The following is a 25,821-nucleotide window of genomic DNA, read 5'->3' as shown; positions in this document are numbered from 1 at the left end:
CTAATGGAGGCCTCTTTCGATACTTCCAAATTCGAGATTATATACAGAAGAAGACTACGTTATTAGATAGTCTTTATAAATCAGATAGAGAATGTAGTGTCCTACGACCAGTGGGGGTATCTTCCATCAGTACTATTTATCATTTACTACATGATGATGTATCGGGAGATATGGATAATCTGCTTAAAACATGGGATCAGGATTTGGGACTAGAAATCTCTATAGAAACGTGGAATGATATTTGGGAAAATGCTAGAAGAATTACTATCTGTAACAGAACCCAGGCTATCCAGCTGAAGATACTTCATAGGGCCCATCTAGCACCGGTTCGATTGGCAAAATTTAAGGCAGGAGCATCTCCAACGTGTCCCAAATGTAAAACAGAGGTGGGCACTCTTGTACATTGCCTATGGACCTGTCATAAGATCCGTAGATATTGGACTAAAGTAGCAAGTACCCTGACACTAATTTTAGGAACGGAAATTAAAGTGGACCCTGTATCTCTCCTCTTGGGCTTTTCGAACTTTCCCTCCCTGGACATGTACGGGAAGAGACTATTTTCTATTCTCTTTCTGTGCACGGAAAAATATTTTGGTGAACTGGGTGGCTGAGGGCCCTCTTGGACTTTCAAATTGGCACAGATTAATTATGGAATGTATTCCCCATGACTTCCTTACAAATATGGTGCACCGAAAGACCGAATTATTTTATAAAATATGGCAGCCCTTCTTGAATTACATAAATACAGATATTTCGGCTATCCTAACAAGGGCTTTTATTTAATTGAGATTACAAACCTGGCTGGTCAGAGGCCCCTCGGGGGAGGAATCCCGCATGAATACGGGTTTTATTACATCTGATGTTCACACATTCCGAGCATGTAAGAGACTTAAATATACACTCTGGTTAGTTGTAGATTAGATTAGTAGATAGTTGAGTTTTGTTTTTTTTTCTTTTTTCGTTTTTTTTTTCTTTTAGTTTTTTTGTTAAATTTTGGCTATTGTATATTTGAGCTAATTGTATATCAATGTTTATATCTGAGAGTTTTGTTTATTTTTGTAAACTTGTAAAAATGTTAAATTTCTAATAAAAATATCTATAAAAAAACAATGATATGGCAAAGATTGTTGTCAAGTTGTAGCTACATGATGAGCACATTAACAATTTACTGTGACATCAATAAGGAATTTAAGACTTATCGATTTTGCATGATATTTCAGTCTTAAATTCAAATGGATTAAAATCACTGAATAGACATCCTCACGTAAAGTGGATCTCTAAAATTTCCAAAACTTGGCACACCTTTTTCACTTTCAAGCAAAGTTAGTACACAAACTAGTAAATGCCTTTGTTCAATCACTAATTCATGTAAGTACAATTCATTTCAATTTGAGCAATGAAACATGGAACAGGCATTCCACTCGAATGTTTGGAGATCCATCTCTTGCAATACTTTGTTTCTGTGGATGCCGTGCAATGTCTCTGGCCAGCTCGGAAGTGAAACAGATGAAACAGGCCAGGCTCACTGACCACCACGTACAACTCAAGTAACAATGAAATTGTTTCAATGTTACTTCAGTGTCCAGTGGAAGTTGGCAGCAGGAACCAAATCGGCCAAATGGCAACAAATAAATATCTCGAAGAGGACAATGTAGAAAATATCCATTTAGTAGAGGAACACCTTTTCCTAGTAGATATTTAACAAACAATTTAAGTTATGTAGCTCAATCCTTCTGTGTACATTCTATTGTGCTGAAAATCTGGCACTAGAAATCAGAAATCTGAAACTTGGCCTTTATTTGGGAAATCATTGCATGCCTCAAAACTCCATTGAGGAATCAAATCTGAAAGTCAGTTTGATTTTCTTGGGACATAATGGTATGTCAAAAATGTACTGTATAAACAAGGAGAACACAAACTTCCAAATATGAGATTTCATCATTAGCTAATACTTGCTTTCATTCTTGGATTTCACACTTATATTGGCAAAAGATTTCATTAAGATTTCCTTCAGAAACTGGCACATATCTTGCCTCTAATGGAGTATTTTGCATGCAATGGTACGCAGATGCTGAGTATATATGAGTAATGCAAATCAAAAATATCTCTGGAAAAGATACCATTTCTTTTATTAACTTAGACTTTCACACAAGGGTTAATGGATTGTCTAGTTCCATCACCACAGCATTTCTAGATTCCTACCATCTGCTGTTGAAACTGTTGACCATTCCCTTAGAGACCTGGAGGTCTACAGCACACAAGGCTCTTAGGACCATTGAATCGATACCAAATCAAAAACAGTTTAATTATTCCAATCCCATTTTCTAGCACTTGGCTCATGGTATTGTGCGCCTTGGCATCATGAGTGCAATGTTGATGGTTTCTGCCTCTATCACCATTATGGGCAGCGAGTTCCAGATTTCCACCATCCTGAGGGTGAAAGCATGTTTTTCCTCAGATTCCCTATAAACCGCCTGCCCTTACCTCAAATTTGTGCATCCTGGTCATGGATCCCTCAAGAGAAAAATTTTCTTTCTGTATGTCCCTGAAATTTCATGCATCAATCATGTGCACCCTCAGTTTCCCCTACTTCAAAAGAAATCAATCCTAGTCTACCCAATCTCACTTCATAACTAACTCAAGTCCAGGCAAGAAGTGTTAGAGTTCGAGCATAACCTTACTACCTTAAAAAAAATCTACACCTCAGTGTAGACCAGTCTCTCATATCATTCACCTTCTAATCTGGAACTCATCCAAAACTCAGACACTGGTCTTATGTTGCATAAAGTCCCACTCAATCACACTTCCATTCATTGACCCCTTCATCAGAACTGGGTTAAGCAACTGCTTTTAAAATTCACAATCTTTTGCTTCCAAACCCTGGTATGACCTCCCCCTCTCTATTTCCATCATCTCCTGCAACTCCATAACCATCCAACATATTTCCACGTTAATCAAATTTGCCTCCCAGTGCAATCCCATTTGTAAAATTGCTTCGCCATCAGCAGCCGTATCTTCAACTAACAAGGACCTAAGGTCTGGAATTCCCTGCATAAACCGCTTTCTCTTTCCTCCTTCAAAATGGACCTGTGTGTCATTGTTCTTAGTAAGCTGGAGAAAGTGAGGTCTGCAGATGCTGGAGATCAGAGCTGAAAATGGGTTGCTAGAAAAGCGTAGCAGGTCAGGCAGCATCCAGGGAACAGGAGAATTGACGTTTCGGGCATAAGCCCTTCTTCAGGAATCCTGAAGAAGGGCTTATGCCCGAAACGTCGATTCTCCTGTTCCCTGGATGCTGCCTGACCTGCTGCACTTTTCCAGCAACACATTTTCAGTTCTTAGTAAGCTGCCCTAATAAGAACATAAGAAATAGGAGTAAATCATCTGGCCCCTCGAGCACGCTCTGCCATTCAATAAGATCATGGCTGATCTTTTCACAGCCTCAGCTCTGCTTACCTATCCTCTCACCATAACCCTTTACTTTTTTTGAACAGTAAAGGAATTATCTAACATCTTCTGTAGCTCTGGACTAAATTCTGTTGTTCAATAGTACTTCTGAAATGTCTTTATAACATTTAAAAAAAAAGCAAGAAAATTAACAGATAAATGCTTCAAATTTTTCATTTAAGCTTAAGTCTCATAAGAAACATCCAAGATCTTTAAATAGTTATTTTAAGTGTATAATTTGATTCAGGAAGAGTAACAGAACCTGACCAGGGAACAATCAAAGCAACTAAATAACATTCTTGCAAAGTGCTTTAGGACATTTGACTAAATTAAAGGCATTGTACAAATAATTATAGTACAAATTAATTTCAAGTAACAAATTCTTGTTAGAAGCATCAGTGATAAGAAACAATTAAATCCCCACAAAAGCGGAATATAAAAGACCCCATTTAGAAATGTAAAATATAAGTAGGAGTAGTCAGGTTGGATTTCAAAAGGGAAAATGGTGCTTGACCAACTGGCTTGGCTCTTTTTGTATGGTGGTTAACAGTAATGCAGTAGATGTCATTCATCTAGGCTTTCTAAAATCTGACAATAAGGTCTCCCGTGGTAGGCTGATTAACAATGTCCAAGAAACAAGTTGCAGAATGGATTGTTGGTAGGCTTCTAAGTAGAAAGCAGAGAATGAAACTAGAGATCAGTTATTCAGAACCATGTCCCACAAGGATCAGCTGGGACTACTATTGTTCACAACTATGTTTTGAACTTTAGAATCAAAAGCAAGTTCTACATTTGAGAATTATATCAATACTGAAGATGACAGAAAAAAATTATAGATCATGAATAAACTTGCAGAATGGAAAAACAAGACAAAAGATAAATATATGGTAGTATTGTTGGGCAGGATAAGGTGGTCACTCATTACCTGGAGAGGACAAGTGGGGTAGAGGAACAAGGGATCTTGGAGAACAACCCAGTATTAATTTTTTTTTCCCTTAAAAAATAAAAAGGGTAAACAGGTAGGAAGGTTAAAAGAAAGCTGTACTGAACCTTGGTTAGGCCACAGTTAAACAGTACTATGCACCGACTTGTTGCCATATATTGTTGCCATATTATAAAAATGCATTCAAGAATTTGCAGAAGATATTCAAGGATTTTATTTGAAATGTGTAGACGTGTCAAGAAAGGCAGGGTCTTTTGTCTCTTGACCAAATCAAAATCTTTACATTTGAGGGGTTTTGATAGATTTGAGAAAACATCGAGGGCCGAAGGGCCTGCACTGCGCTGTATTCTTCTATGTTCTATGTCTTTTGTCTCTTGACCAAATCAAAATCTTTACATTTGAGGGGTTTTGATAGATTTGAGAAAATATTTCAGTTCCAGTCTTCTAATTCTGAGCAAGGGTCACCAGACCTGAAACTTTGATTTCTCTTCACAGATTCTGCCAGACCTGCTGAGATTTTCAAACAACTTCTGTTTTTGTTGGAGAGAATGTTTCCTTTTGTGGAGAAGATCTTAGCTTAAAACAGTCAATAAGATCAAGTAGCAAGTTCGCAGACAATATAGATTGGTGGAACTGAAGCAGTGAGGAGGATTGTCAGAGGATAGAGCAGGATATAGATCAGTTGGAGGCATGGGTAGAAAAATGGCAGATGGAGTTGAATCTTGACAAATGTGAAGTGTCGCATTTTCAAATGTAAAGTACAGGTGGAAATTATACAGTAAATGGCAAAACCAATAGGAGTGTTGATGTGCCAAGAGATCTGGGTTTACAAGTCCACATATCACTGAAGGTTGCAGCCCACGTAGATAAAGGTAGTTTAAAAGCTAATGCCTTTGACCTGCTTGCCTTCATTGGAAGGGGCATTGAGAAGGATGGCAAGTTATGCTGCAACTTTATAGACTGTGAGGCCACACTTGGAACATTGCATCTAGTTCTGATCGCCACACTACCAGAAAGGAGGTGGATGTTTTGTAGAGGGTACAGAAAGGGCTTAGCATGACTTTGCCTGCAATGGGGGAATTTCAGCTATGAAAAACAAAAGGGTTGGATAAACTGGGTTTGTTTTCACTGGAACACAGGAGGCTAGAGGGTGACCTGAAAGAAGGTTAAAAGATTGGTAATAGCATGGATAGAGTGAAAAGTATGAGACTCTCTCCTAGAAAGGAGGGGTCAATTAAAAGGAGACACAGGTTGAAGGAATTGGGGTGAGAGATGAGTTAAAGAGATGCGCGAGGCAAATTTTTCTACACAAAAAGAGTGGTGAGTGCCTACAATGGGCTGGCAAAAAGTGGTGGTGGTAGCAGACAATAGCAGCATTCAAGAACCTGGACAAATACATGAATGGGAAGGAAGGGAATAGAGGGATACAGATCCTAGAAGTGAAGACAGTTTTAGTATGTAAGGGTCAAAGAACCTATTCCCGTGCTGTATGGTTTTGTTCTTTAAATCCAATGAGAAAATTCCATGACAGGGAGTGGTTGATGTGAATATTACAGAAGCTCTTCAAGGGAGATAGACAGCTATTTGAAGTGACAAAAGTTCAGTAAAAATGATCAGCTTGGAAATTTAACAAAAAAAGTTACTCCAATGGTGATCATGTAGCCATGGTCAAGTTTTGTGAACACTCATCTGGTTTAACAGGTCTTTAAGAAAAAGGAAATCCTTATCTCGTTTGGCCTACGTGACTCCAGACCCACAGCAATGTAATAGTATCTTAACTGCACTCTAAATTGAATGACTTGAGAGACCATTTCAAAGACAACGCTTGGGATGGGCAACATCCCATGAAGAATAAAATGAAATTAGCTTTAACGAGGCAAATCAGTCTTACTAAAAATGTAAATTTGTGGTGCCACTCTTACCGGTCAAGGTCATCTTTTATCATTTCATAGTTTTTCAGCACCTGAAGAACCTGAACATTCTGGTCAAGAACACAAGGGGGCAGAAGACCATGGATACCTAGTTGTTGTCTCTCTTCCAACGTGAAGGCCAAGCCCTAGAAAAAAAGATTTTAAAAGAGAGAAATGGCAGGTTATATGGATTTCTCAGGTCTTGCCAACCAATACAGAGGCCAAACCCCAATCAACAAGCTGGAAAACTTGCAAAACAAAGGGGGCAGAGGGGTTGGTGTTGGGACCTGCAAGTTTGTGGTTATCTATTGTGAGGCAGCACTGGTGCGGTGCAGCTCCAATTGGGTTAAACAGTTATATGGTTTCTCTAACAGGCCTGTGCTCTCAGCCTCAAACCCTGCTCCCAATCACCAATCTCAGCATCTTCCTGAAGGGGTCACACAGACTTTTCAGACTTGAAAAGCAGTTAGAGGGGAAAAAAAAACATTTAGGAAGCATTGTGGTAAGCAAGCCTACCATGCACAAAATATATACAAATTAAACATGTATCCAAGAAATTGAGGTGGAAACATTCCCCAAAAGATTTTCAACTACACGTTTTGACATCACAGGAATTATTCAATAAGTTTGCTCTGATGTTTCACACCTCCAAACATTTTAAATTTTGATTACTGGTTTATTTATTGGCATGTGTATTTTATTACAAACTACAGTGAAATGTGTTGCATAAATACAGCACACATTATCCAGCATTTGAGTTTACAATGAATGGAAGCAATGCATTTAAAAAGAGAGAGGAAGTAATTTGCTTAACTTCATTGCAAAACGTCTAGGAGCAGAAATTTATTTTATCTTTAGAGTTATTATAGAAGCTGATTGCATAATTTGGAGGAAAAGCATGGACCCACGCAACCATGCCAGCCAAAAATATTGTATGCCTTGGCATTGGATGTACACATTTAAAATACTTAAATGTGACGAGGGTGTCTGCCTCCACCACCCAAACAGGCAGTGACTTCCAGGTTCCAACTAGTCTCCAGGGTGAAAAATGTTTCTCCCCCATATGTTCTCCATCTACCATATCAACACATCTCTATTTTATAGATGTCAAACACATTTCCTATTTAAAACATATAATTCAGACACATATAGAGCCAGCAGTGCCAATGATATGGATTGGGTCTAGGTTTAAAGTAGTTCTAGAAATTTCCAGTAGCTAACAGGTTTGCTTTATTCCTAAGCTGGAGGCCTGCAAAATGCTATAAAATTGTATCATAAAGCTGAACTGCAACATTGTCCTTTTTTTTTGAAAAACTTGGTCTTGCTGACAATTCTCAGAATGCTGTTATATTCAAGGTAAATGTTTAAACCAACAACTCCGTTACCTTGAGGGAACATTTGAGGTAGACTTTTCAGAATCAAGTTCTTATCACAGGAATAGTATTTCTCACTTCAAAACTACATACTTGAGAAGTCAACATTTACACAAATCGACTTAAGAGTCATACAGCACAGAGACAGACCATTCAGCCCAACTCGACCAAGCCAGCAAGTTATTCTACATTAATCTAGTCCAACTTGTCTGCATTTGGCCAATATCCCTCTAAACCTTTCCGAACCATGCAGCTGTCTACGTGTCTTTTAAATGTTGTAATTGTACTCGCCTCTACCACTTCCTCTGGTACCTCGTTCCATGTATGCACCATACTCTGCAGGGAAAGAAATAGCCCTCAGGTCCCTTTTAAATCTTTCCCCTCTCCCCTTAAACCTATGTCCAGTAGTTTTAGATTCTCCTACCCTGGGAAAATGACCCATCTATTCACCTTATCTATGCCCCTCTTAAATTTATAAACCTCTATTAAAAAAGTCACCTCTCAGCCTTCTAAGCTCCAGGGAAAATTGTCCCAACCTATCCAGCCTCTCCTTGTAATTCAAACCTTCCAATCTCAGCAACATCCTTTTAAATCATTTTTACAATCTTTCCAGTTTGATAACCTCCTTCCTACAGTAGGACAACCAGAATTGTGCACAGTACTCCAAAGATGGCCTCACCAATGCCTTGTACTGCTGTAAAATGATATCCCAACTCAATGCTGACTGATGAAGCCAACTTATTGGATTCTAACACAAATTTAGTCAAGATTTTAAATTACACAGATGAAATTAGGAGCTCAGTTAGCTTGGTTGGCTGGACAGCTAGGTTGGGATGCAGAGTATTTCAGAGTGGGTCCAGCTCCCAGAGGTCATCATAAAGGTCCCACCTTCTCAACCTCACCCGAGGAGTGATGACCTTCAGGTTAAATTCAACAGCAGTAGTCTCCCTCTAATGAGAGCACAGCTTTAATATGGGACTATTGGGACTTTACCTTTATCTACTTCAGATTACTTATAACTATGCATATGCAAGAGTGCAAATTTAATTAATTTCATCTCTATAAAACTTCCAAAATGACATCCTAAATCCTAGTTGTTTGACCTTGTTGTCAGTATGTAGTTTTTCTTCTATTGCATGTTTCTTGACTGCCATGTCAGCGTGTCATATTGTATTATCATCACGTATCATTTCCCACCAGCAGAGACAGCTAAAGCTTTTATTTGAAAATGTACCAGAATTCACTTGAATTCCTGCCAGAGTGCAAATTCCAGCATTTGACCTCCAAGTGAACAAAGCTGACATTTTCTTCGAAGTTTATGATGATGATCAAGAAGCAAGACTTCATATACATAAGGAGACAAAAAGAGAAGAAAAACAAAAAAAAGAGTCCAGCTAATGCAGTAAACCCACTCCAACCTTGATGCAACTGAAGCATGACCTTCTGTACTTCATTTGTCTACCCTGAAGATTACACAACTCGAGAGACAGCACTGACTATTTTTGACCTTCTTCCAAAATGGATGAGGAAAAACACAAACTAGGGGAAACAGGACTAATTTCATTGAGATATTGATTAAAAATCAAGAACAAATATCTTTCATCAGCTCCTGAGGAAATATCAAGCAGAAATTCATTTGGATCAATGACTGGGAGGGGGAGTACTGTTGTGTGTAGGGGTGGTAGCAGAGTGAAGTCTCAAGTTGCATTCAAGCTGCTAATCCTGCAAATACAAAATTTGCTTTTCTTTTTGCATGGCTTTGAAATGTATATTTTAAACACAAACATTAAATTACAGGCTGTTCTGCTAGGACACTCGTTTCGTCAATGCAAATTTGTTATAACTTGATTGAGGAATTGGGGATGCTGCTCCTAAAGCCAGAACCTTTAAAACGCGTGTTGGCTGAAACGCAATTACATTGTCAACACTAAGCGCTGTTTCTAAAGCATGATTTTTCTATAACATGGGGTTGCACAAGAACGCAGCCATTGCGCTGTGGAAGAACCGAATCTCCTTTGCTAACCAGGTGAATACAAGCTAAAACTTGAAGGCATAGTTTTCAATTATGATAAAAGCAATTCTTATTTGCTCACCAATATCACAAGTAATCACTGCCATGGGGAATTTGCTAACCTTTTGCATTGCTCAAAATGCACAAATTGTCACAAATCCATCAGAAGAACTCCACTCCAGCAATTCCCAACTTCATGGGAACATAAAATGGAAAAAAAAATGCACAGAACGTGATTTTGGATTAGTATGGTCCCTTGATGCAGATTGTCCAAAAGCAAATACAATGGTGTACATTAAAAAGGTTACTGAAGGTACATGGTTGATGTGTGTTGCTCATGATGGGAACATACAACTTGGATACTCTGTTCCCTTCTGTGTGGAGACCCAGGTACTTCTGGGGAAAAGAACTGTACTTCCTCGAGATGATTGTTAAAAAGGGACTAGGTGTCTTGGACGGATTTCTTGTAAAAGCAGTTAATCAAGCTGCCTTGGTCCCTAGGTTTGAATTTAGAATAATCTAGCTGCAGAACATCTCAAAATCTCTAACACAATTTGTTAGAAATTCTGTGCAACCATTAAAAGAGTTTAAACTTCTTGTTACTGTTTGGAGCCCTTGAGTTGAGTTTAACTTAGAGACAAAAAGAGAGAAAAAGAGATAGAAAGAGACAGACTGGGGGAGGGGAAGGAAGAGCATGAGAGCAAGATCTGGAGAGAAAAACAAGTGTAAGTTTTAGAAGTACAACTCCAGATTTAACATAAAATAGCAATATAGTTCTGGGCCAAGATGTTAACAATGCCTGTGGATTACACAACTGAGGATTGGGTGGAGGGGTTTTGAAGTGGAAACCTTGCCATAATGAAGTAAAAGGGCCTGGTAAATTTTATTAATTCTTCCTCAGGATGTGAAGGTCACCTGCTAGGCCAACAATGACCACCCATCAGCCCTGAAATAAATCATTATAACACTACTCAGGCAAATGATTAATCATCCAATTACTGATAAGTATCAGAGTTGAATTTATCGGAGATGTAAATCAAAATGTAGAAGGAAGGTGGAATTAGAAAGTTTGGATTTAAAAGTTTCAGCCTCCCTTTTACTGTAATTTTAATATAGCTAACACAACTCCTATTTGAGATGGTGTGGCATTATTCGTAGTCGTGTTCTCTTATGAATGTAGGTTTTGTTTTTAAAAAATGAATTTTATGACTTCATGCTTTTAGAGTTACCTGGTTTAATCAGATTATATGAAGCACATTGCTGATCTCTACACACACCAATGGGAAAGTCAGTCAGCCAGCCAGTTAGTTAATTATTAGATTGTCAAAAATTTACAGAAAAAGAATATTCTTTAACAGTCAAAAGCTAAACAAATGATGCACAAACATTAAACGATTCTATTGGACTGGTGCTCCATATATCCAGAGCAAAACAATGGCACGAAATGCACTGTTGTTATTTTTCTTTGCAGGGAAAGCCATCTGCATTGCCTGACCTTTGCCAACAAATTGCTTGCTTCCCCTCCAAAAGAATCTAAAATCAGATTTCAGATGCGATTCGGGGCTCAAACGTATACCATAATCTGGCTCTACAGAAAAATTATTGCTTGCATTCAGGCAACAAAATTAACTTCCTCACTGTTCGATAACTACCACATGTCTTGTGCAAAGAAAAGCAGATCTTTCAAATTCAGAGTGCAGAAGTTGTTCAGCCTATCTTGCCTGCACTAGCTCTTAGTATTTTAATCTCCTGCCTTTTCCCTGTAAAACCTGAATGTTGCTTCCATTTAAAAATCATCACCTGATGTACTCTTGAATGCTTCCATTGAAGAAGTCCAGACCTTCGTTCTGAGCATTTCATACCCTAACTACTCGTATCAAAAAGTTCTCTCGCCCCACACTGATCTCGGAAACATTTTAAAAGCTGTACTCTTTGGCTCTTGATTTTCTTTTTACAAGCAAGAACAGTTTCTCCCCATTTACTCTCTCCAGATTCATAACTGAAAACCCCTTTCATTCTCCAGAGAAAAAACAGCCCCAACTTCAATTTATCCTCAATGAAATAGCTCATCCCTGGAACCATTTTTGTAATCTTCTTCTGCATTGTCCCCAATGCATTCACATCTTTCTGATCATATGGTGCTACGATTGTACACATACTCCAGCCAAGGTCTAATCATGTTGTGTTATAAAAGCTCAGCACAACATCTGTTGTTATTCTACATCCTTTTTTTAGGGCAGCATGGTGGCTCAGTGGTTAGCACTACTGCCTCACAGCACCAGGAACCCAGGTTCAATTCCAGCCTAGGGTGACTGTCTTGTGTGGTGTTTGCACATTCTCCCAATGTCTACATGGGTTTCCTCTGGATTCCTCCCATAGCCCAACTACGTGCAGGGCAGATAAATCGGTCACGCTAAATTGCTCAGTGTTAGGTGCATTAGTCCGGGGTAAATACAGGAGAAGGACTAGGTCTGGGTGGGTTACTCTGAGGGTCAGTGTGCACTTCTTGGGCCAAATGGCCTGTTTCCATACTGTAAGGAATTTAATCTAATGAAGACTGGAATACTGTAAAAATCTGTATCCAATGGTCGGTATTAAAAATCCATTAAAACGTTGGCCAACAGCATTTACAGTTAAGTAGCAAAAACCGAAAACAAATAATTCCATCAACTGGGAGAACAGGAAAAGCAGACATCCAAACTTTCCTGGTTCATCATGAGAAAATGATTTCACCCCTTAAAAACTTGATTGAACACTGGCTGGTAACAAATATGTAGCACATTTACATTTGAATATTACAGCCATTATCAACGATAAGGAGCGTCAGGTCAGACAGGAATAATTTATGCACCAGCAGAAAAATACACTTCCCAAGACATATACATTTGCTACAATTTGTATGGGACCTGGTCAGTAAACTGGCTGCTGGAGTTAATAATTACTTCATTTCTCAGAAACACAAAAATCAAATAAAATCAATGTTCTCTATCTGGTGTTACAATCTGTGGGATTTTTAATGTTTAGCTTCTCATTGGGACCTGAGCAAAGTTAGCAATGTTAGTGACAAACCATGCCAAGCAGGATTAATACTATCCTATGCAAAGGATGAGCAAGTGGTGGTGGAGGAATGTAGAAGCCGAAAGCAGAAACAAGACCCACATGTCTCAATCCACAGGGAACCTTTTGGTGTGTTCAAATTTCTGGAACCAAGATGGAGCATAAGGAAACCCCCAAATTTTCCAGCTCACCAAAATCCGTGGTGTACAAATCGGTCTTACTCAAACACATGGAAATGCTAATGAGAAACTAAATGAAGCAAATTGAAATACAGGTAGTTATTCTATAAAAAGTGATGGTTGCATCCTTATGCAAAGCCACATAATAGAAAAATCACACTTTAGAAACAGCGCTTAGAGTATTGGCAATGTAATCACATTACAACCAACACGTTTTAAAAGTTTGCACTTTAGAAACAGTGCCGCCAATTCATCACTCATTATAGTGAATTCATGCAGACAAAACGCATGTTATAGCGGAACAGCCTGTATTCTAAAGATTACTTATTGTTGAAAATAAATTCTGCCTAATCAATGACAAGTAATTCAGCCAGGAGGAGTTTTGTCAAACCTCCTCAATAAGTTTTCATTATCTACAACTTTGCAATACAACAGGCAAGATCACTGCTGACACGAGGGCTATTTTCAATTTATTCAGTATGCTGGAAAGAGTAATGTCAAACCAAAAACCGCAGTTCACTGGCGAACCATTTCAAGACCTGTACAAAGCAGGGAGTAACCCATATCACATCACTCCACTATTGGTGCTCCCAGAATTACAGTGGGTACCATCAAATCAATGATCATTGGGTTGAGCAACAAAGCATTGCTGCATTTTCATCCAACACCAATGTGGAAGGGATTACCATCCCTAGCACAACCTATGCTTTGAGGGAAAGTGCAAAAGACCATGCCCAATCAATAGTCAAACTGTTCCAAAAACACTCGACTTTCATTTTTCTTTGTCTTTGTAGAAAAGAGAGAAGCACAACGTACGATCAAGTACGGAACTATCAAAACAGTGGACGGAGTAGCATTAGTGTTGAAAATACAAATACTTTGATACCAGGAAGGGTTTTGAAAATCGCAACCAGCCCACATCAAAAATCTATTCCTGATTATAGCATTAGATTGCAAAGGAACAGATACCAGCTCAGATCAATTTATACCAATTCATACCACCCATGTACAGAGTAAGGAAGAACACTTAAGACAATAATGATTGCGCTGTTATTGCGTGACAACTACCAGCAACAAAGGAAACCAAAAATTGTGCAGAAGAGAACAACGTGGTCCTCTTCAGGTGGGTGTATCACCACAAGTTGTGAAACCTTCAAAGCATTAACATTTTTCAAGTTTCAATGTAATCTTGCAAACTGTTGTACTAGTTAGTATAAATGACATCTATATGTACACACGTGTTGTCACTCCAATGTATACCTGCTTGCTATAAGCTTTTCTCTCTTGAAAAAGGGGAACTTGGTGTTAATCTCAGTCAATACATGGAGACATGATGATGAAATACATCACATGGTCTAACAGTGACAGAGTACAACAATCCCATTCACCATTTTATTTAGGGTTCACTTGAAGCATGCTTCTCTTTATAAATAGAATAGCTTAACATCAGACCAGACACTATGGGCCTGGGGAATCTAACGTGTATATAATCGTTAGCTGCAATAAACATCTGCTGGATTCTTTAATATGATAATATCCATACCCAGTTTCTATGTCTTAGCAATACTTACATCTCCTAATCAGGTAAAGTACCTTGTTGGAGGTAAACGCGAATCATTTTTAAACTTAATATTAATATCAGGTCATGGATCAATCATGGATTCATTTGCACAATTGGGGCTTCTTGAAACAAAAAAAAGCATATTTTTGTTTGAATTTGTCCAGTCAGAAAAGTTAATTGAAGGCAAAGGTAGTCTGCATTTTGACCCATTTTTGCATCAGGCTACAACTCTGACACACGTGCAAACATTCAACTTAAATCTTTTTACTTTTCTAAATTAAAATTAAAACATAGCATCAAGATTTTGCAAAAATGTATTATACAGGAACAAATCTGGTGCACCAGCCACCAGAAAAGTTTTCAAAGTAATCAAATGTACAAGATGATTAGGGGTTTAGATAGGGTCGACAGTGAGAATCTTTTTCCACGTATGGAGTCAGCTATTACAAGGGGGCATAGCTTTAAATTAAGGGGGGGTAGGTATAGGACAGATGTTAGGGGTAGGTTCTTCACTCAGCAAGTCGTGAGTTCATGGAATGCCCTGCCAGTAGCAGTGGTGGACTCTCCCTCATTATGGGCATTTAAGCGGGCATTGGATAGGCATATGGAGGATAGTGGGCTAGTGTAGGTTAGGTGGGCTTGGATCGGCGCAACATCGAGGGCCGAAGGGCCTGCACTGCGCTGTATTCTTCTATGTTCTATGTTCTAATGCCTGCTGATAGTAAGTGGAAAGTCTTCACTTTGGAATTAGTTATCACAAGGAAATGGAATGTGAAAGCACTGCAATGTGTAAAGCTCATTCTTTCCATAGAATCCATAATACTGTCGTCTATTTAATTAACTTAATCTATGGAAATACTCAGCTTCTTTCCCATACTGTAAATTATGGAAAGTTGGTTGTTGCAGTTGAGCAAAAGTTGATGTTCTAAGGAACTTTATTTGTATAAAGTGCTTCATCAGATCAATATGATGGTCTTTAGACTAGCAATACCAAAATAAGAACTAGGAGTAGGCCATTCAACCACTCAAGCCAGCCTTGCCTTTGAACAAGGTCAAGATCGTGTTGATCTGCCCCAGACCTCAACTCTTCTTTCATGCACTGAATTTTCAATTCCCCAAAATTTCAAAAATCTGTGCCTCTTCACAACTTTCTGGAATAGAAAATTCCAGACAAACTGTCCATTGGGTGAAGAGATTTCTTTGCAACTCTGTTTTAAAAGAATGTTCTTGCTCTGTAGCCATTTCCCTAGTTTGATATCTTCCCATTGTCTTCTCAACATCTACCCAGTCAAACCCCACTCAGAATCTAAGTTTCAGTAAGATCAGCCTCGTTCTTCTCATGTCTAATGAGACAAGGTTACTTTTTTAAAAACAAACAATTCTGCCCCTTATTTCCAAGCAAATTTCCTTTAAACTCGTCTCAAATGTCAGTATATCCTTTTGAAGTATGGGAAGCAAAATTGTTGCAGCCTTACTAAACACTCTCTACAACTGAAACAAGTTCATGTTTTTAAGCCCCAAACCCTTAACAATAAAGCCCAAAATTCAACTGATCTTCTTAATTCCTTATTGCAACTGCATGCTAACTTCTTACATTTCAAGCACAAGGACACCCAGATCCCTCTCTTACTGGAAGCCCATCTTCATTTAAATGTTGGTCTCCTTTTGACATTTCCTACCAAAACACATGACCTCACACTTCCCTGCATTAAACTCCATCTGCCAAGTGTTTGACCGCTCACTCAATCTCTATCCCCTGGCAGATTCTGTATGTCCTCAGAGCTTGCTGCCCCTTCCTATATTTGATAGGAAGTTTGAACAAATTGACTTGCAGGAGAGAGCAAATATTAACATAGGTGGCAAATAAGCGAGGCCTTAAGACTGATCCTCATGGCACTCCACTAGTCATTTCTTCCCAACCCTAGGGGTAAATAAAGACGTCTATTAGTGCTCTCACTCTATATTCTGCACAGTCCTCCATCTTTGCTAATACATGACCCTTAATACACTGTGCTCCATTCATGTGCAATAACTTTTTACGTGGCACCTTATGAAGTATCTGGCTGTGGCAAGTCTACCTCCCTTTGTATCCATATTTGTCAGGCCAAATACAATGTCAAATCACAAACCTTCAGCCAATATTAAAAAGTTGGAAACCAACTAGCTATCAAGATGGCTTCTGTGGATAGTTTACCTTTTAGCATTTTAACTACAGACAGTCCAAACAGCAAATACATCACTGACATTGGACACAGATGACAGCATCTCAGTTCACTGTGGAACTCACATCTTACTGCTTATGGATGTGTCAGTGTCCAAATTTTATGAAATTTTCAGACTCTGCATGTGTCATACTGGACAAATTGAAAGATTGGAACTCAACGACCACTATCTAGATCCCCACAATGGTGTCCTCCAGGCAAACCAGACATCATGGGCTCCAGAAAGGTTCACAGGTCATACAATTAATAGCAGGTTCAGGGTCTGTACCATCATCTCAGTACCCAATAGATTCCTAACTAAACAATTGGGTGTTTGCCATTCTGATGACCAGGCTCAAACTTTACATCACTTCTACTTTGAGTCACTAAATCCATTCAAGTAACAACAGGGCCTATCATGTCAGGCACCAAAAATCGTCATTCAGAGATCAAATTAACTGATCAGTAGAAATGAGCTATTGTCTATGTCCAGCATATGAATGTGCTTATATGTGGAGTGTGAACTTGTGAAGTTGTAATAATTCAGGGAAGAATGGGAAACTCCTGAAGGGCTTTTGCCTGAAAGGTCGATTTTCCTGCTCCTCTGATGCTGCCTGACCTGCTGTGCTTTTCCAGCACCACTCTAATCTTGACTCTAGTCTCCAGCATCTGCAGTACCCACATCCCCAAGTCCACATAAGGCATTCAACATGCCAATGTCTTTCACAATGTTGACTTCCAGTTCTAGAAAACAAGTTAGCAGAGTACAACATCCAATCATAGTTACTGTCCTTCCTCTTTTATTGCCCTATTTTCTCATTTACAACACTCAGACTTCACATTAGGAGTCTCAGTCAAATGTAATGGAGGGAACAAGTAGCAAGAGGTATTCTGCAATAAGCAAAGGCCTATTACAGCAGCAGCCCACAAGGAGACAATTTGTTTTATAAAACAAAGTTACAATAGTATTAATCAGCTGACTGTTTTAGTCAATACCAAACAAAATGGGTGCCCAAAATAATATAGTACCATCTGAAGTGGATGTCCTCTAACAGGCAGTAGAATTAAAAACATCTAAGCATTTTTGGACACAGGTTTTCAGATGGGAAAAATGTTTAAGTTCCAGTACAAACTTTATAGTCAAACAATGGGCTTTGTATTTGTACTCAGTTATGTTCCTGGCACCTGTATGAAGTATTTACTAGGGTTTCATCATTACCAGTTTGGCTCAAACACCACATCTCTATGTAGAGTCAAAGGCATGGTGCTGGAAAAGCACAGCCTGTCAGGCAGTATCCAAGGAGCAGGGGAGTCCACATATTGAGCATAAGCTTGTCATCAGGAATGTGGGGTGAGGGGTGGGGGAGAAGGCGGCTGAGAGATAAATGGAAGGAAGGGAGTAGGGCTGGGGGAGCAGGAAGGTAGCAGGGAATGCAATAGGTAGATAAAGGTGAGAGGAGACGATAGTGATAGGTTGGAGAGGAGGATGGAACGAATAGGTGGAAAGGAAGATGGAACAGGTAGGACAGTTCAAGATGGCAGTGCCAAGTTAGATCTGGGATTGGGGGGGTGGAGAGAGATGAAGCAAGTGAAAAATCAATGTTGATACCGTATAATTGGAGGATCCCAAAGCGGAAGATGAAGCATGCTTCCTCCAGGCAGCATGGAATGGGCGGTGGAGGCGGCCCAGGACTTCTATGTCCTTGGCGGAGGGGGAGTTGAAGCAGTCAGCTGCAAGGTGCTGGGGTTGTTTGGTGCGTGTGTCCTGGAGATGTTCTCTGAAACCTTCCATAAATTGGCATCTGGTCTGCCCAATATAGAGGGGGCCACATTGACAGCAACGGACATAGTAGATGAGGTGTTTGGATGTGCAGGAAAATCTCTGCTAGATGTGGAAGGATCCTTTGAGGCCCTGGAGGGAGTTTGGGGGTGGGGGGGGGGGGGGGGGGGGGAGATGTGGGTCAGGTTTTACCCCCCCTTTGTGAGGGAGGGTCTAGGACCCAGAGGGGCACCATCTCGGAGTAAAGGGGTCACCCCATTGAAGACAGAGACCGGGAGGAGTTTCTTTCCTTGGGGGAGTGGGAGGGGGAATTGAAGTGGTTGGCCACAGGGCAGTGGGGTTGTTTGGTGCATGTCTTGGAGATGCTCTCTGAAACGTTCCGCAAGTTGGCGTCCTGTCTCCCCAGTGTAGAGGGGACCAGAGAGCAACGGACACCGTAGTTGAGGTGTTTGAAATGTGCAGGAAAATCTGTGGATGTGGGAGGATGCTTTAGGGCCAAGATTAGGAGGTTGGGGAAGGTGTGGGTGCAGGTTTTACACCTCTTACGGTGGCAAAGAAAGATGTCAGGAGAGGCATGGACTTAACAAGGGAGTCATAGAGGAAATGGTCTCTGCAAAATGCTGAAAAGGGGTGGGGAGGGAAATAACTCTCTGGTGGTGGGGTCTGACTGGAGGTGGCAGGATGATGCATTGTATCTGGAGACTGGTTGGGGTGGTAGGTGAGGACCAGAGAGGTCCTATTCTTGTTGTGGTTGGAGGGGTGGGGTTCAAGGGTGGAGGTTCAGGAAGTGGAAGAGATGTGCTAGAGGGCATGGTTGACCCTGTGGGAGGTGAAATTGTGGTCCTTGAAATAGGAGGCGATCTGAGATGTTCTGGAGTAGAATTAGTCCTAATGGGAGCCAGATGTGGCAAAGGAATCGAGTGTAACACCTCATCTTCTGCCTTGCGACCCTACAGCCACACAGGATCAATGTCAATGTCAATTTCACGAATTTCCTGATCTTCCCTCGCCCAAACACATCCCAGATCCAACCCTCCAACTTGGCACCACCCTCTTGAACGGTTCTACCTATCCATCTTCCTGCCCACCTATCCACTCAGACCTTGCACCATCACCCCTCACCTTCATCTAGCTCTCTTATTCCAAGCTACCTTCCCCCCCGCACCCCCAAGCCCCACCCTGTTCATCAGGACTGGTGGGGGGTAGGCCCCAAGGGGACAGGGAGATGAAGAGCTCATGCTCGAAACGTCAACTCTCCTGCTTCTCAGATGCTGCCTGACCTGCTGTGCTTTTCCAGCACCACACTTTTTGATTCTGATCTCCAGCATCTGCAGTCTTCACTTTCCCCTTGCTTTATATATGATCTAAGTAAATTGGATCACCACCTCTGGTAAATTCACATTTTCTCATTTACTAACCAGATACTAGAGAGCCTCAAAACATAATAAGTCAAATCCCTACTTTACACAAAATGTAGTCATTTAGAATTTCATAACTGTGCAATAAGATTGTAAAGTTGAATATAGGGGGCAATAGTGATAGTAGAAATTAACAATGTAATACTCAAATTCCATTTACCATTTATAGAAACTACTGATCATGACTGTACTTCATAAAGACAGGATAATAATGGAGGACAGAGTTATCGAAGTCAACTCACTGACTAACAAGTGATAAGGTTACAGATTGCAGGGATTATAATTCCGCTGCTGATGATGGCCCATATTGGGTCATGGATGTCCACCTTTGGTCTGCATGATCTGCTGGAATTCTATCCTACTTAGGGTGATGGTAATGCAACACATTATGGAGGGTTTGCCTTGAAGGAACAAGACAGACTGTGGAATGGTCAGTCCTGCAAATACTATCACAGACAGATGCATCTGCAACATATTAATTGGTGACGACAAGATCAAGTAATTTTTCCATCTAGATGGTTCCTTCAATCCCTGCTGCAGACCCAGTTGAGCAGATATGTGCTTCAGGAATCTACTGAGCCAGTCTTGGTGTTGGACATGGAAGTGCCTCACCCAGAATGCAATTGTTGAACACGAGATAATTTTGAGGACTACAGATGTCATTGCAGTTGTTTAATCTGATTTCAAGTGTTCAACCCCTTCACCTTGGGAAGAGAGAAAATCTTCAAATAAGCCAGATCTGCATGATCTCAGATTTAAGATCAATCTTTTAGAAATATTTTAATGCTAACCAACTTTTAATTTTTGCATCTGTACTTTTTAAGCGAATAGCTTTACCCTTAGTGGAATAACAGTGCATCAATTGTGCATGCAACAAAACCTCTTGACTTGCTTAAAGTGCTGTTTTTCTCTCAAATTGAAAACACTGAAAAACTGCAAAGGGATCTACGCAGACATGCAGTTCACCCATCGAGGGCACACCTGATGTAGTTGTAATACTTGGGCAGAATAGAGGGACATACTTCTCCCATTACCGAGATTTTAGTGCTGGATGAGGCATTGCACTCAGACATAGCAAAGCCATTTGGAGAGATGGCCAGATTTTAAAAAAGGCCAGACCTTCACCCGAAGCCAGCACAATTCTGGACTTCATGCATCCACTTTGGAAGTAGTGATCCCCAGGGTCTGGTCTGGCTCAGGTCAGGACTGCTGACCCCGGAAATGGTTCGGATGCAGTCACAGGGACAGCTGGCTGTGGAGGACGACTTTTCAAAAACAGTTGTCTTGTTGCTGTGGGACTTCCTGACAGCTGTGAGAACAGAAAAAGCAGAAAGGCCCTGCAACATTCACAATACTCCCCCACCTCTCCACCCCATCCAAGACAACCAAAATTACTTCTTTTCTTCCAATTATTTTACCTTTAATCAAAAGATTAAAGACAGGCAAGTATCATGCTTCAAAACAAAGAGTTTGCTTCCTTACACACCTTATTTCTGTGATCCATGGGTTACAGTTGACTCAGTTGGTTGCTTTTAGTCCAAAAACAAACAAAAACTAGCAGCTTGAATGAACAGGCTTCCTTCTTGCAACACTTAAGTTTATTTACTTTAATTATGCAATTACAGGCCCTACTTAGGAAACAGGACAACCTTGAAACCAATAAGCCTCTCTCCACTGGCCTGGAATGGTTGCCCAGATCCTTTCCAAAATGGTAGACAAATATACCCAATCCCATTGCACAACATCTCAAATAAGCAGTCTATTGATTGCAGGTCTTCATATACACTTAAGTGGGTTCCCATTGCCCTCTGGTCATTTTAAAGAATTTTTTTTTTTAAAAAAGTGACCATTCGGCCCTTTGATGGTACTCTGCCATTCTGGCTTTGTCCCCCCTCAAACCCTTCGATTCCTTTCACCCCAAGAACTACATCAAACTCAGTTTTGAAATCATTTCCCTACCCTTTGACCTCAGGAGAAAAATAAAATCCACAAAAGAAATCGAAGTTTACCTTTCTACTGAATCGATAGGAGGTTTCGTACACCATAGTACACCCATGATAACTATGCCACTCCCAATGTTACATTATTATGCAAGGGGCCATTTGTAAGATTACAATATAGACAGAGATAGACATAGGCAAGATTAATTTTTTTTTCTGTTACAGCCACACCAGCACACATTACGCAAGGCAACAATTTGACATAGCTCTTGGGGTCACTGACACAAAAAGAGCACAGATACCTGCAGTGATTCAATGGTTTGAACTGCAACAATAAATTCTAGCAGATTCCATGAAACCAAGTCAACGAGCCACATGAAAAGGTCAACACCAAACTACAAGTAGAAACATGGCAGCAGCATATTTGAATGAGTGAGGGAGGGAGTTAATTGTGGCTGACCAAGTATTCTGTTTAGGGTGTGCCCCCATTACTGTCCAGCATATGTGGAGTGGATTTGTCATGACTGCAGGTTCCCAGCTCCCATTAGTAACTGGCCACTGTATCAATAAACACATGCAGTACAGCCACTTAGCTGAAACACTGGATATCCTCCAGCCTGTTCAACAGTAAAAGATTTTTTTTTTTGTTTAGAAAAAGCAAACATTTTAGACAGAAATACTGACACTTCATGGTATATTTTTGCCTCTCTAACTCTCACTTATTCGGCTGTCAAACAAACAAGCCTTAACATTTACAATTATTTGTAAATGATGCGTTGGTACAAACTGAACTCATTGAGTGGAAGTCCTAAAAACCGCAGCCTCAGATTTAAAAATAAAGTCAGCTTTCCACCTTAAAGTAAAGGGGATTCTGTGAAGTAATTATCTTCTGCTTTCAAATAATGCTTTCATGTCTAGGAATTCAAGTTAACAAAGCATTATTTTGGTACTACAGCAAAAAAAAACCTCAATTTTCAAAAGTCTGAATTCCCTCAACATTTAAGTATTTCAATCTGCACTTGTTACAAAGACATACAAGGCTATGGGTCAGAAAATGGGATTAGAATAGTTAGGTGGTTGTTTTTGGCGCAGATCCGATGGGCTAAATGGCCTTTTCTGTGCTGTGGATCTCATGATGAGAACTGTGAAGAATATTGCAAGATCTGAGCTTTTTTTTTTTAAAATTGTTCTGTGCTGGAGAGTGCAAATAAATCAAATATTGTTGAGCCCGAAGTTAAGCATGCATTAAATTTTAGTCAGTACAACACAACAAAGTAGTGACAATGAGGATAGGATGAAATTTCTTTTACATTTTTCTTTCAAAGTAAGGGATGTGAAATGCTGTCATTTTTCATTAACTCCAAGTTAGTGCAGAAATGAGTCAGCATGGTACATAAAATAAAAAACAAAATGGCAATAGCGACATATTTGGAGATCTTGGAGAATTCAACCCAAAGACAGCAGCTGTAATTAGCAATTAAAGTTACAAATTTGGCTGAAAGCAAATAAAACTGGAACTGAGAGCCCGGGTGTCCTTGGAGAAGGACCACGCGGTGTCGACCAACACCCTGGAGTTGTTCAGGGAGAGGTGGGCGCTGCAGGGAGTGGAGTGCATCATCTCTCCCTCCAACTCTATTTTGATTTAGTCCCTACCCTCCCCTTCACTGTTTTGATCACACAGCACTGCCCTTTGATGTGAAGGGCAGTGTTTGTCACTGGCCACCCGGGTGTTTTCCTATCTTCCTGGTGGTGGAAATTGAATAAAGATTCGTGCACTTTATGTCTTTCACTGTGTCTCACACTTACACACACACACACACACACACACACACACACACCATGGGTGCTGGGGATAAAATAAGCACTACCGCACTTAGGTGGTAGTGTGGGGGTTAAAAAAAAAAAGCAAAAAAAAAAAAAAAGAGTGCAATAAAGATTAGTGCACTTTGTGTAAAAAAATAAATAAATAAATAAAACTGGAACTGCAGATCCCAAAATCACATAGGCGGCCTTTTGGCACATTGTGCAAGCTCATTCAAGGAGCATCACCACTTAGTGCCAATTTTCTATTTCCATATACCTTTGCATGTTATTTTTATCCAAATAATCATCCAATACCCACCCCGCAACGAATGCCTCAGCTGAACCTGCCTTCGCCACACTACTAGACAGTGCATTCCTTACCCTAACTACTCACTGAGTGAAAGTTTTTCCTCACTGCACCTTGCCTCTTTGCAGATTAAATTTTAATCTATGCCCTCTTGTTCTTTTTGCAAGTGGTTAAAGTAATTGTTTTCCTCATAGCAATGGTGCCAGGATGTTTTTGACTTACTGAATAGCAATCATGCCCATAAGACTCCAGTACATGGAGCATTCTGAACTTCCATCCTCCTTCAGAAGTTCAGAAGGGTCACTGGACTGGAAACATTAACTGTTTTCTTTCCCCGCATGCTGCTACACCTGACAAGTTCCTCCAGGAACCTGTATGCTCATTTGCTTCAGTTAATAAAGTGGGACTGTCTCAGATTCCATTCTCAAGTTGAAGGTATTTGCATGTCACCATGAACACAGGATGAACTTAAACATGCTCACTGGTGATCTAAACAATGATAAAAATCCATACCAAACTTCTGAGTAATGGCTGTAAGCTGACATGGAAGAAAACCTTTTCCGGTTACACGCATTCAGAGAACATGTTAAGCAGGACATGGAAGATGAGAAGATGATATAATTTCAGTGCTCACCATGGAAATGAAGTTGGATACTCCCAGCTTACTGTTATCACTGATGCAGCTACAGCAGTCTGTTACCTCAGATGGAGAATACATGAATCCCAAAGTCACTTTTGCTTATGCAAAACTGGTGTGAAACTGACACAGTAATCCAATAACAGTGTTCCAGTATTAGGTCAATTCAGAGTGCAGGTACAACATGATACATTCAATTACTTGTCACTGGTAGTTACTGGGAATAAGGTTGGGATGGCATTGGGATGCGTTGGGATGGCAAAGTAGTTGTTAAAACAGGCCAAGATATTTACGGCACAGATTAAGAGTAACATTCAGGAATCACCAGACAGCACAGGTAATTGAGAAAGGAGGAAAAAAAGATTAAAATCAGCCAGCCATCAAGATATTTAATATCCTGAAAATCAGCAGATTATGCAACTGTGGACATCATTCAATCCCTTTCTCATTTGGGTCTGCCTACATCAAACAGACTGCAGCTGTTTAAGGCAGCAGTTCACCACCACCTTCATGGGAAATCAATGCTGACCCAGCTAGTGACACCCAATCCCAAAGCAAATTTAAAATTTTTTTACTGAATTTCCCCATTGAGAATCTTTTTAACCACTTAATTATTTTTCATACTCAAAATGATAAGCCAGTGTCTGCCTGAAGTCAAATCACAATCACAGAATTGTTACAGCCCAATGTGCCTGTTTCAGTTTCTGTGCATTTTAACATTGTCCAGCCCATTCCCCCGCACTTTGGATAATTATTTAAATAGAAACAACGCTCACATGAACACTTCAATTTAATCTGCCTCCATTTCCAGACAGTGCAGTTCAAACCCTAACTACTCACTTGAGAAAAAAAATTATCCTCTCATTTCTTTTGCAAAACTTTATATTTGTGCTTTCTGCTCCTTAATCCATTTAGGAGTTGGACAGTCTCTCCTATTTCAATCTGTCCAGATTCCTCATGTTTTTCAAAACTTCTGTTAAATCTCCAAGAAAAACAGTCTCAATTTCTCCAATATTTTCTGTGAAATGAAGGAAATCTCTCATCCCTGGAATCACGGAGCCTTTTCGAAAAGGTCTTATGCGTTCACATGCTTGCTAAAAAAAATATGACGCCCAGAACTGTACACAATTCTCCAACTGACTTTATGCCTTAAAGTTCAGCACAACTTCCCTGCTCTTGAACTCTACCCTCATTTACGAAACTTCGAATATTGTATGCTTAAACAACAGTTCTCCCTACCTGCCTTCGTCCACTTAA

General features: G+C 40.0%; 1 protein-coding gene across 1 annotated transcript in view; it reads right to left on the bottom strand.

Annotated features, from left to right (window-relative positions):
- Positions 1-25,821, bottom strand: part of LOC122547230 (NADP-dependent malic enzyme-like) — a 434,918-nt gene that overhangs the window by 280,628 nt on the left and 128,469 nt on the right. The window contains exon 2 of the mRNA XM_043685873.1: positions 6,310-6,443. Within this exon, the coding sequence (XP_043541808.1) occupies positions 6,310-6,443 (134 nt within the window). The remainder of the gene's footprint in view (positions 1-6,309; positions 6,444-25,821) is intronic.

This window comes from Chiloscyllium plagiosum, chromosome 3, assembly GCF_004010195.1.
Source record: "Chiloscyllium plagiosum isolate BGI_BamShark_2017 chromosome 3, ASM401019v2, whole genome shotgun sequence".
Classification (NCBI taxonomy): Eukaryota; Metazoa; Chordata; class Chondrichthyes; order Orectolobiformes; family Hemiscylliidae; genus Chiloscyllium; species Chiloscyllium plagiosum.
This window is presented reverse-complemented; position numbering and strand designations above follow the sequence as displayed.